Below are 12,414 nucleotides of genomic sequence, written 5' to 3' on the forward strand. Positions count from 1 at the left end.
TGGCTAGGCAGTTGGTAGCCTAAATCCTGCCTGATGTTACTGCTGTTCCTTAAACCATTGACATATGTTAGCCTACTGTACCCACACAGAGAGAGAGTGTGTTTGTGTGTGTGTACAAGACTACATCGCCCGATTGCACCCCATAGCGATCCTCGATAGTCGATCACTATTGGGGGGAGTCTTTCTCATGGCTACCCATGTATTTACATGGAAATATAACGTTCATTTGGAAAGTAATAAATATATAGATATTTTTAAAAGCATTCATGATTTGCGTAAATGTAATCTATTACTCTTGTTAAAAATATGAAATGGCATTACATTTAGTGAAGAGCACATTATGACTTGTTTAGGACTCGAAACTTGACTTGAGACTTGACTCGGACTTGACTGTCTTGACTTGGGACTTGAGTGCTAAGACTTGAGACTTACTTGTAAAACAATGACTTGGTCCCACCTCTGATACTCAGTATACATATCTCGAAAGAAAGAAATTATCTCGCTGCAATACATTTTAATATAAAGTCAGCAAAAATAGATAAGATCTTGCTACCATGGAAAGGAAAATGCCTGTCTATTCGTGGAAAAATCACCATGAATAACTCGTTAGTCATATCCCAGTTTACCTATTTGTGAACGGTCTTGCCTACACGTAGCGACCTGCTTTTTAAATTATATGAGCAAAAAATATAAAATTTTATTTGGAACGGCAAGCCAGACAAAATTAAACGGGCCAATTAAAATAATGAATGTGAATTTGGAGGGCTGAAATGATTAAATATTAAAGCATTATACCGCTCACTAAAGGCGTCAGTCATACAAAAGTTATACTTAAATCCAAACTTGTTGTCTAGCAGATTAGTAAGATTGTCTGACCCTATGTTCAAGAATGGCTTTTTCCATTTTTTCAGATTACAACCTCTCACTTTCGGTTCTTTGAAAATGAAAGAATTACCTAAATATTTTTAAAACAAGCCATAGAAAGTTGGTTGCAATTTCAGTTTAATCCACCAATGTCAATGGAATATTTGTGAGTAAACTTGCGTTATGCACTCGGAGGTTTTAGGTCCATAATGAACATGTATAATGACTATTTACATGTGTTGGAAATAAATAAAATGTACACATTACTGTTGTTGTCACTGAGTTTTAAGGTGAATTCCACTATAATCATATGCCGTGTGTGAAATATGTTGATTTATAGCCAAGGTGGCAGCGGCGCTTCACCTAAAAGGCTAAGTAACAGCTGGTTACTGTACAACCCTTCAATATCAGCCCTATTTTTCTTCTCTCCGATAGAAGTTAAACAGGTTGATCCCCTGCCTCAACTCCCACTGAACCCCCAACAGATCAGGCTAAATTCAATTCAACCGGCCGCATTCGGTTCAAAGCTCTCTGTGTGCGTGCTCCTGTAATCTGTAATGAATGGTGATGGTAGAGATTAAAAGGGTAATGTGATTTCTTAAAGGACACCTACAGACACAAACAGAGCTGAGGACTGTCCTGTACATCACCACTGCAGAGTTGAAAGCGGTTTGGAACCTCTTCAGTTGAACCTACGTGTGGGCACGGTTGGAGAAAGAACACGTCACGACGACTCACGACGCCAGTGATGTAATATCCCCAAAGAAACAATCTTAATTTAATCGTCTAGACTAGTAAACTGTTTGTTGTAGACACTACAGCATGCTCCAATATCAGGCTAAAGAATCCCTGAAGACCCGAGGAGGACTGAAGTCTGCTTTCATTCTATTGAATTGTGGCATAAAGTCTATGCAGGTTTACGTACATTGTGTGTGTACACGATTGGAAAGTTTTGAAGAATTGCAGTAATGACCGCTCTTATTTACCAATCTGAGGAATCACAGGAAGCAGGAACAGTCTCGTGGGTCAACAGGGTGTTTTGACAGGGTTCAAATTACAGAGGTGGCCAGTTGTGTGGCCACACCCATAAGCATTGATATGAATATGGGCACCTCATGATCGTTAGAAAATAATATACAGTATATCACAAAAGTGAGTACACCCCTCACATTTGTATAAATATATGAGTATATCTTTTCCTGTGACAACACTGAAGAAATGACACTTTGCTACAATGTAAAGTAGTGAGTGTACAGCTTGTATAACAGTGTACATTTGCTGTCCCCTCAAAATAACTCAACACATAGCCATTAATGTCTAAACCGCTGGCAACAAAAGTGAGTACACCCCTAAGTGAAAATGTCCACGTTGTGATCAAGGCACTGTTGGGAATGAGACCCTGGCCTCAATGGGTTTTCCCTGAATAATTAAAGAATAATAACAACAAAAATAGGCATACCACATCATTCCTTTGTCAAAGTAAAGACGTATGAGTTCATGTTTTTCTGTCTGTCAAGACATGTAGACCTGTATCTTTTTCATAAGAAGGGCTATTAAAGCAGATCACGCTGGAAATCCCCATGTTGAGTTCACCAGATTCAAAAACACACTGGAATGTTTACTTTATCCAATGAGTTAACACAGGCCTAACAGCAGCCTTATTATATGGGGGTGTTCCTTTAAAAAGGAAAAACAGGAAAAGCACTAACAGCAGGCTATGCTTTCACAGGGCAGCTCAAGTCCACACTTGTCTTACGAGACCTTGATCGTGACTCTCAGTTCCATTTCATTACACATAAGAGTCATTGGACAAAGGCGTCTCCTGTACGGGGGAGTTTTGCTTGCGGTAAGGTTTTGGAAGCATAAGGACCTTAATCTTTCATATCTGCGAGAAATAATCAAAAGAATGATACATTGACACCCACCTTTATAGGGTTAGAGTTAGTGTTCCCACACGGCCGTACTGAATATACTGTACATGTTACAGCGCGTGATTACGGAAGACTGGCGGAATTAGCTATCTAGCATGCACCAAACACCTGCGTAACGCAAAGAGGCCGCCAGAAATGTTTTGTCACTGAAAAATACTATCGGCTGCAACTGTGATAAAGCCAGGTTAAAACAGTGTACAGTTGCTGTTTATTTTGCATTTATATATGATATGAAAGTAAAGGGTTTTATGCTTCTAGAACCGTACCTCAATTTAAAACCGATTCACGTTTAGATGGAGTATTTGGCTGTTTTGGCTGCCAGAACCTACTCTGAAGATATCATACACTGAACAAAAATACAAACGCAACATGTAAAGTGTTGGTCCCATGTTCCATGAGTTGAATTAAAATATCCTAATATCCTAGTATCCTAATGTTGAGCACAAATTTGTTTGCATCCCTGTTACTGAGCATTTCTCCTTTGCCAGGATAATTCACCTGACAGGTGTGGCATATAAATAAGATGATTAAACAGCATGATAATTACACAGGTGCGCCTTGTGCTGGGAACAATAAAAGGCCGCTCTAAAAAGTTTTGTCACACATCACAATGCCACAGACGTCTCAAGTTTTGAGGGTGCGTGCAATTGGCAAGGTGACTGCAGGAATATCCACCAGAGCTATTGCAAGAGAATTGAATGCCTCAAACATTGTTTTAGAGAAATTGGCAGTCTGTCCAACCAGCCTCACAACTGCAAACCACGTGTATAGCATCGTGTGGGCGAGCGGTTTGCTGATGTCAACATTGTGAACAGAGTGCCCCATGGTAGCGATGGGGTTATGGTATGGGCAGGCATAAGCTACGACAACAAACACAATCGCATTTTATTGATGAAAATTTGAACGCACAGAGATACCGGGATGAGATCTTGAGGTCCATTGTCGTGCCATTCATCTGCCGCCATCACCACATGCTTCAGTGTACATGGCCCCACTTTGCGGGGATCTGTACACAATTCCTGGAAGCTGAACATTCCCAGTTCCAGACATGTTTTTGAGCATGTTTGGGATGCTCTGGATCGACGTGTACGACAGCGTGTTCCAGTTCCCGCCAATATCCAGCAACGTCGCACAGCCATTGAAGAGGGGTGGGACAACATTCAACAGGCCACAATCAACAGCCTGATCAACTCTATGCGAAGGAGATGTGTCGCATGAGGCAAATGGTGGTCACACCAGATACTGACTGGTTTTCTGATCCACACCCCTACCTTTTTTTAACGTATCTGTGACCAACAGTTGCGAATGTGTATTCCCAGTCATGCGAAATCGATAGATTAGGGCCTAATGAATTTATTTCAATTGACTGATTTCCTTATGTGAACTGTAACTCAGTAAAATCGTAGAAATGTGTTGTATGTAGCATTCATATTCTAGTTCAGTGTACTAGGTCCTTGGACCTTAAGGAGTAACGGTAGGCTCCTTAAAGGAAAATACAGAAATCATCCCGTATGACGCATCATGAAATAAGCTGAGGGAAGCATGAAGATAAAGAAGACATAAATAAAATCTGCCAGCCTGTTGTCCTGTGGGGCATCGAAGACCCTTTCAATGTATTTTTTTTTTCTCCCTCTTTCCAACGTCCGACTTGATTTAGACTACTTATTAAAGCAGCCCACAACTTCACCATCGGCACAATCAACCTTGCAGTCAGTCGCCTTTGATAGTAGATTGTGCATGTGGAATGGGTTCTTTCGTGCCAAACCCACAGGTGGTCAACATGTGAGCATATTGCAGGGTCTTGAGAAGTATCTGCTTTTTGTTTTGTATTAATACAGCTCTCTTGCGTATTGTAGGTTATACTTGTAGCCTATCAAGGGTGAACGCACTTTCATTCACTTCAACTGTTCCTTATGGTACATGTCCGACCTGAGGTAAAGTTGGTTTGTGTGGAGTTCCTTGGGGAACAGATGAATCATTTTTTCACTGGACGAAAACAAGTCTACCCATGAAGACACGCCTGCCTCACTCAAGTAGAAGACATTACAGAAGTGTAAGTGTGTCTCTTATGAAAATGCTCTGAGATGCTCAGCTCACACATAGGCGACATACCAGTTCTAATGATAACTTTATCATTAGAACTGGTATGTCGCCTATGTGTGAGCTGAGCATCTCAGAGCATTTTCATAAGAGACACACTTACACTTCTGTAATGTCTTCTTCTATATTTGCTAATGGGGTTGAGTTATTATGTTGGACAGGAATTTATTTGAAAAGAGTGACAATATGAGTATTGATATTGCAAGCATCTTTCAACTTGTTCCCTTTGAATAGAAACAGTTGAATTCACAAGTATAAACACAATTCATTAAGAAAATAACAAACTGTATCAACAGGTATACATACTTACGCAAATCAAATACAAAATAGCTATCCTTAACATTATCCCCTAAAATTCAAGGAGCCACCTTTCAAGTAAATTCCCATGTGTTTTTTTAAATAAAAAGGTAACACACAAAAAAAACAGGTTGTTCTTAGAGTCTGTCACATTCCCACTCTGGTCCATCAGACAGATGGGGCACCTCGATAAGGGGCACCTCGATAAAGTACATCTCCTTGTTGGCGGGAGGAGTACAGGGGGGGCTCTCCACTCCCGAATCTGGGCTTGGGGCAGCCTTAGTCGCCGTGAGCGGATACGGATTTCCAGGGGCATACTTCATCTCCTTCATCTCCTTCTGGTGATGAGGAGGTGCTTTGAGTCCATTGCCTCTTCCGGGGCCCTGGTGAGCCTCGCCTTTCGGCTTAAAACGCTTGAGCTTGACCGTGTCCTTGCCATCGCCGGTGCAAGGCAGCAAGATGGCGACGTCCTTGCGGAACTTGGAGCTGAGGCCGAAGTAGATGAGCGGGTTGTAGAAGCTGGCCGACTTGGCAAAGAGGCGGGTGAAGATGCTGGTAAGGCTGGGTACATGGAAGCCACAGGCCGACCACATGGAGACCACGGCGTACGGCGACCACGCCAGGATGAATGCTGTGCAGATGACAATGGATACCTGGGAGAATGACCTAAGTTAGGTTGCCCGTTAAATCATAACCCTTCCTTTAAAGCTTGGTCTATATGTAGTATTATTTGTACATGTTGTTTTCTGGATTCTGACACAAGCTCACTCTAATATATCTACTCTGGATTGTTTATTGGACTCTGTCATTTCTTGATTTCTTTTTGTATTGTATTTGCAAGACATTCTACTGCACTATTGGAGCTAGTAAACGTAAGCATTTCGTTGCACCTGCTGCAATTCCTGCAAATCTGTGTATGTGACCAATAAATGTTGATTTGATTTGAATCCTACTCACAATGGTGACGTCCCTTTCAATCTTCCTCTGCCTGTCCGTCAGGTCTCCCTCAGCGGCCATGGCGTTGCCTCTCTTCACTGTGTTGATGATGGACACGTAGGCGAAGAGCATGACCAGCACGGGGACCAAGAAGCAGAAGATGAGGATGGAGATGATGTAGGACTTGTAGACGGTGGAGTAGTTGGCTTTGGCCCAGTCGATTTCACACGTTCCATATCCACGATCTAAAAGGAGGAGGTTGAGACACAAACACATTGTTCATGTGAAGATTGTTTAACATTTAAGAAGAATTTCCTCTATTTTGGCCCTCAGGGTAAGTGTGAAAAAAAGGTCCACATATGTCAATATGGTCAGTTCTCGTTTAAAGATTGTCTTCTGCTAACGTTTTAGATAACTTGCTTAAGGGCTATTCTTGTTTTGTCGTTATTGTGCACATACAAATCTTGAAAATGTTGCCCAACCAGAATGTTACAAGAACCTAACACAAGTAAGTGCCCCTGTATCAAATAGTATGTCACATGATTACTAGCCATGTTCATCTCACCTGTGTAACTCCCCCAGCCCAGAAGGGGCGCTGCCGACCAGAACACAGCCCCTGACCAGATGAATATTAGGCACATGCCTATGGTTGTGTTGGTTATGCAGTGAGCTAGGTAAAGGAAAAAAGTTGATAGTTAAAAGAAAGTTTCCCACAACATTATGTCTGACCAGAACATCTAGCCAATAGGGGGCATTTTTCTGGAATTATTGAGCTGAAGATTAAAGGTTAAGGTTGTGTCACAGTGCCTTGCCTTGACTCGGATGGCATCCCTTGATGTATCTTGTGACACTGATGACAGTCAAAGTATTGATGCTGCTGAGGCCAAAGACCAAGGTGAAGAAGCCGTCCACCTGGGAAAGACCAACAATACTGTTAGAGATGCTTAGAGGGGAAACGTGCAGGGAAGCAAATCTCAAAACAAATACAGTAGAAAAAAACAGACATCCACTTTTCTTGCAGAAGTTGAAGGACCCCAATCACTCAGAAGATCAAGTTGAAAACAATTATCCTGCTATTGAATACTTGTCTGGATTCTCATGTACTTGACAAATCCGTCATTAACCAATTACTGATTTTGTGTGAATAGGGCTAGAGCTGATCTAGCTACATTGAATGGAGTTAAAGATCGGTCCATCACAGCTATGGTCAGCAGTGGTGAGTATGTCTGATCAAGATCGACAGCTTCTACCGAATTAACTTCTCTTCCTAGTAGAGACAGAACCAAATGTACTTTGACTGATCGGATTACTTAATCTAATCTAATATATTTACATCCAAGCCCCTTCACTTTGGCTTACGGTCAGATACACTTTGGAGGACAATGCAAAGTCTATTGGAGGAAAAACCTTGGACCATGATGTAAAAAACACCTGGTGGGCTGCTTCGAGCAACGTAGTATTTTCTGCAAATGGGGTTTCTCCGTAATTGGAAACAGACCAGGGTTCAAATGCTATTTCAAATATCTCAATTTCTTTTACATATATTCAAAGTAAGTATTCAGATATAGTTTATTAGAAAAGGCAAGTAGTTTAATATTTTAATGTATTTGGATGCTTGGAAAGTATTTGAAAATACTTGGAAAGTATTTGAAAATACTCTCAAATAGAATTAATTTGGTAGATTTGGTTTTTACAAGGAACCGTTCAAATACTTCAATAAAAGTACTTGTTTTGGGCTGTGTATCTAAAAAAAACTAAAATACACAGAAAAAAAAGTATTTTAAATACCAGTTACTCAAATACACATGTATTTGAACCCAGGTCTGGTTGGAAAGTAGTTACATGTCAGAGTTCATGTCCCATCATGCATTTTACTTGCTGCTTGTTAGGGTAAGCATACCCATTAAGCCCACTTCCATCTTTGGACAAAAAATAAATAAGTACATTTCCTGCTGTTTAATGTTTCAACCAATTCATCTGATTGTCTTAGAATGAAATATGTTATGGAAATAACAATCAGATGTTTTATTATTAAGTTATTGACAGTTATGTGTAAGTTCCTACTAGTGGTCCATTTCAAAGCTTCAAAAAAACTTTGGTGTGGAGGTGACTCAGATAATCACTTTTTTGGACATTTTCTGTACCTTTTCAGATAAGTGATCACACTTCATGTAGAATTAAAGAGATGAAGGTGTTGATATATGCACAAGATAGTATACTAAAAATAGGTATTAATGCCTATTTCTTGCCAATTGAAAAGATGTTTTTTTCATACTAACGGTCGTACCACGTGTCAGTCAATACAGTAGCAACATAACTTGGTGAACAACAACAATATAATAGATCTTAAGCAATCACAGCTCACATTTTATTATGCATTGTGTCTTATTTTACTGTTAAATTAACCTTGCATTGTTATACATGGATGGCTTTTTTTGTCAATTTGACATTTATCTCAGGTGGGCTTAAAGGGTACAGTAGCACAACAAGCCCTCGCTCTATACAGAATGTAAATGAAAATAAAATAATATTGTTCAACATGATCAATACTAACATCACATAATATTGTAGTCTATAGTGTATATTTATACCCCAAACCATTGGTTTCAAAATATTTTATGTTTGAACTTTGCTATTCTGTCTTTTCTTTTTACCCATAAATCACTGTTGTTCCAATTAAGGCCAGTAGCCCGGTTTGCATTGAAACACCTGGAGATTGTGTGATGATATCACAAAAATTCAAAGAACCTGAGCATAAATGTTTTTTCTTCACATTTATTTTCATTAAAATACTCAAATTACATTTATGCTTCTATCCATTGTGTGTTTACCAACATTAAAAACAATTAAGAACATGTAAAAGCCTCTGTACTCTCTCCAGGACGTTTGGAGTGGACATGTAGTCATTGATGCAGAGAGAGTAGAATAAGATCAGGGTTGAAGGATATCAGGGATGGAAGACCTACAAGTAGTGGACAAAAATGGAAACAAATGAGGGACAAGAAGATGACTATTGGATAACTACTTGTGCAGTTAGAGCCAGGCGCATTAGTCATATTTATCACACCAGCCTTCGCTTTGGCTCTCCCTCTTCTCCAGTTCAGGCGTTCGGCGTCGCCGGCCTTCTAGCTGCTGCCGAACCTGCTGCTGGCAAACGCTCTTCACTCATCAACCCCAGACTTGTCTCTTCATCATTACACACACCTGGTTCCAATCCCCACTCTATCACTGTATATATACTCCCTCTGTCATATGTCTGTCGGTCATTGTATATGTTGCTTGTTTTCGTGAGAGGAATCTACTATTTCCTGTGTGCTTTATTATTTTTGAGTTTCGTCCCGCTTTTATCTATGGTGCTGTAATAAATTCAGTAGTTCTAAACCTGTGACTACCTCCTGCCTACTCCTCTCTACACTTGTGACAATGTTGTTGTCCCTCGTTCATCCAGGTGTTTCTATTCACCACATGAACCTTCGTAATACAACAGTAGAGAGGGAGATTTTAAACTGAGCTAACGAACAAGAATAAGACTACACCAAATGTGAACCAGCTTTCAGATAATTCATTACTAGTTGTTTGGGTTATGTGCTTTGTGCATGGCGTCTTATCCATAGAGGGACAGTGAAGGTGCATGTTTTTGTTCTAACCAACCAGTAACAATGATTCAACTTATCAAGTCTTGGTTGAAGTCTATGACTAGTTGATTAGTCAAATCAGGTATGTACTGGTTGGCATGAACAAAAGCCCGGGCCCGCATTGTTCTCTGCGGATACGATTGGACACCCACTTTAATCAGTTGATTTTAAGAACTTTAGGGGTGATTACTATAATTTAAGTTTACATAAGATATGTCAGTTTGTACGTTTTCAGCATTAGGAAAGATATTTAAATTGATTATTTAAGAGGTGGGCTTTTTTGGGACACCCATGGACTTAAAAGGTAGATTCGGTACCCAACCTCTTAAGGATCAGACCCTTTCTATTAATTTTTACCTAAAATGACATACCCAAATCTAACTGCCTGTAGCTCAGGACCTGAAGCAAGGACATGCATATTCTTGATACCATTTGAAAGGAAACACTTTGAAGTTTGTGGAAATGTGAAATTAATGTAGGAGAATATAACACATTAGATCTGGTAAAAGATCAGACAGAAAAAACAACCGTTTTTCTGTATTTTTTTGCACCATCTTTGAAATGCAAGAGAAAGGCCATAATGTATTATTCCAGCCCACACGCAATTTAGATCAGCCCACGCGCATCTCTCATTGACATCACCTTCCAGGAGACCTGAACTACTAAAGTCGTGTCCAATCATGCCATGTTTTATGGGATAGCGGCAATGTCTATGTTTGTGAGTATTGCTGTGAGTGAGTGTATAGTATCAGATCCTGCAGTAGGATGATACATGCAACACATTACCATTCACATACAAAACAAATTTGAAGCCTCTCAATTCTCAAAACAACTTTTCCCCCTCCAACCAGATATCCTCATTGCCTACCTGGCATGTCCAGATGGAGTTAACCAGGTATCCGCTGTCCCGGAACACATTGAAGATCTCCAGGATCCCCCGGGAGTAGCCGAAGACGGAAATACTGGCGTCGGAGATGGCCAGGTTAAAGGTCAGATAGTCCGTGGGCTGCAGTGACACACGCTGCTTGTACAGGACGAAGATCACGATACTGTTGCCGAACCACGACATCCAACCTGACGAGGAAAAAACCCATTGACATACTAACTGATTGGCTTTATATAGCTCTTTTCCAGACGCTAAAAGCGCTACATAGATGGAAACTCACCCCATCTATCACCAGTGTGTCCCACACTACCTATTGAGCAAAGGCCTTGTCAGTTTTGTGAAATGTCATGGAATTGTAGTCACACCACACAAAATGCAGGTCATAAAGCAGCAGGAAGCATTGAGGTGAAAAAGTGCCTCATCTGTGATTTTAACCTACTGACCTTCTCTTCAGACACTACATATTCAAATACCAAAATGAGCATAAACCTTCCTTCATTCAATTTCCTTCAGAGCTAATAGTAGGTGCACTAAGTAGCCAACCTATACTGTAAATCAAATTACAGTCACCCTATTGGTTTCAAAAGTCAGGATCAATTTAAATGAATTTGCACCAAATAACAGGTAATTACAAGTCTTTCTGCCCTCTCTTAAAGAAGGTCAGACTGGCTGGCTGCCATCCTTTCTTGATTGACGATTTCCACGGCTTAGACAGGATCTGAATGGCTGCAGGATCCACCCCTCTTTACCAGGAGAAGATTTGTCCTGGTCTACTTATAGCACCAAATCCCCTAACCGTTGCCCATACACTACACTGACAGTAGCAGTAGTATAACAACTGCAATACCAAAGGTGTCTGGTATTGGTGATTTGTATTCTGCAGTGCAATCCAACTCTTCATCCAATGGTTGAATATTGCGATGCCAAAATGTGGTCGAGTAAAAATGAACAAGATAAATGTAGGCTACACTCTGAAAATTTTATTTTGACAATTGGTAAAAAGTACTGTCATTCATCTTACCTTAACGTTTAGGTAATAAACTATAAATGATGAAATGGTAAGCAAGCCATTAGTGACATATTTCCAGATTGTTTTGCCATGAAAGCTAAACTAAAGCAAGTCTTTGCATCATAAAAGCAAAGCTGCCTTTTAAAAACGAAATTACATTCCAACTACATGAGCAAGTTCTCCCACCTAGCACCAGCAGGTATATTCCTATAATGGTCTCCCCTTGATCCGAGAAAGGTGGGTCTTTATTCGACATGGTAAAATTGTTATTCCTCCATGGAATGTTAGCCACTTGAAAAGCATTATTGACTGACATTTTGTTGTCCGAACGTTCCAGCTGCCGAGACATACACGGAGCTGCGCAGCTCTCCGCTTGCAAAAACACAAAGGTGCGTCCTCTGAGAAAACACTTGACCGGCTCCTCTTTCTCTAAATCCAGTCTAATATTATTAGTCGGCGCACAGTGTGTTGACTGAGAGGGATGACGTGTACTTCGCTAATCCCAATTATGCTCTGAGGTTGATACCCTGCGGGGGGAAATCAGTTGAGGATTCTGATTTGAGCTATGTTGTTTTGTCCACGAGGAAATTGATTTGCAACTAAGGAAGCGTCAGTCTGTTATTGTATTTGGGTGAAGTTGTAGGCTAAGCACAAGTTGTCGCGGATTTTATTTACTACGTGCCCAACTCAATTTAATATAACCCACTGTATAATGAAAAATATTAGAACAGTTGCCAGCCTACACGTTTTACAGGG

At 40.4% G+C, this 12,414-nt stretch overlaps 1 protein-coding gene across 1 annotated transcript; it reads right to left on the reverse strand.

The window, feature by feature from the left end:
• Nucleotides 1-5,040: 5,040 nt before the first annotated feature.
• On the reverse strand, nucleotides 5,041-12,194 carry LOC129834402 (opsin-5-like). Its single transcript, XM_055899339.1, has 6 exons — nucleotides 11,845-12,194; nucleotides 10,632-10,837; nucleotides 6,941-7,040; nucleotides 6,694-6,798; nucleotides 6,150-6,373; nucleotides 5,041-5,845 (listed from the first exon to the last, which is right to left on the reverse strand). The coding sequence occupies exons 1-6, from the start codon at nucleotides 12,005-12,007 to the stop codon at nucleotides 5,330-5,332; spliced, it is 1,314 nt and encodes a 437-aa protein (XP_055755314.1). The 5' UTR covers nucleotides 12,008-12,194; the 3' UTR covers nucleotides 5,041-5,329.
• Nucleotides 12,195-12,414: the final 220 nt, after the last annotated feature.

The sequence above is a fragment of the Salvelinus fontinalis genome, chromosome 3, assembly GCF_029448725.1.
Source record: "Salvelinus fontinalis isolate EN_2023a chromosome 3, ASM2944872v1, whole genome shotgun sequence".
In the NCBI taxonomy this organism is placed as follows: domain Eukaryota; kingdom Metazoa; phylum Chordata; class Actinopteri; order Salmoniformes; family Salmonidae; genus Salvelinus; species Salvelinus fontinalis.

What these genes read in the sequence shown, in the direction of transcription:
- LOC129834402 (XM_055899339.1), bottom strand. Translation starts at nt 12,007, where the DNA reads ATGTCTCGGCAGCTGGAACGTTCGGACAACAAAATGTCAGTCAATAAT. An exon ending in GGGCTGGGGGAGTTACACAG is followed by an intron (nt 6,374 to 6,693) that starts GTGAGATGAACA and finishes TCCTCCTTTTAG; the next exon opens with ATCGTGGATATGGAACGTGT. An exon ending in TTGAAAGGGACGTCACCATT is followed by an intron (nt 5,846 to 6,149) that starts GTGAGTAGGATT and finishes TCATTCTCCCAG; the next exon opens with GTATCCATTGTCATCTGCAC.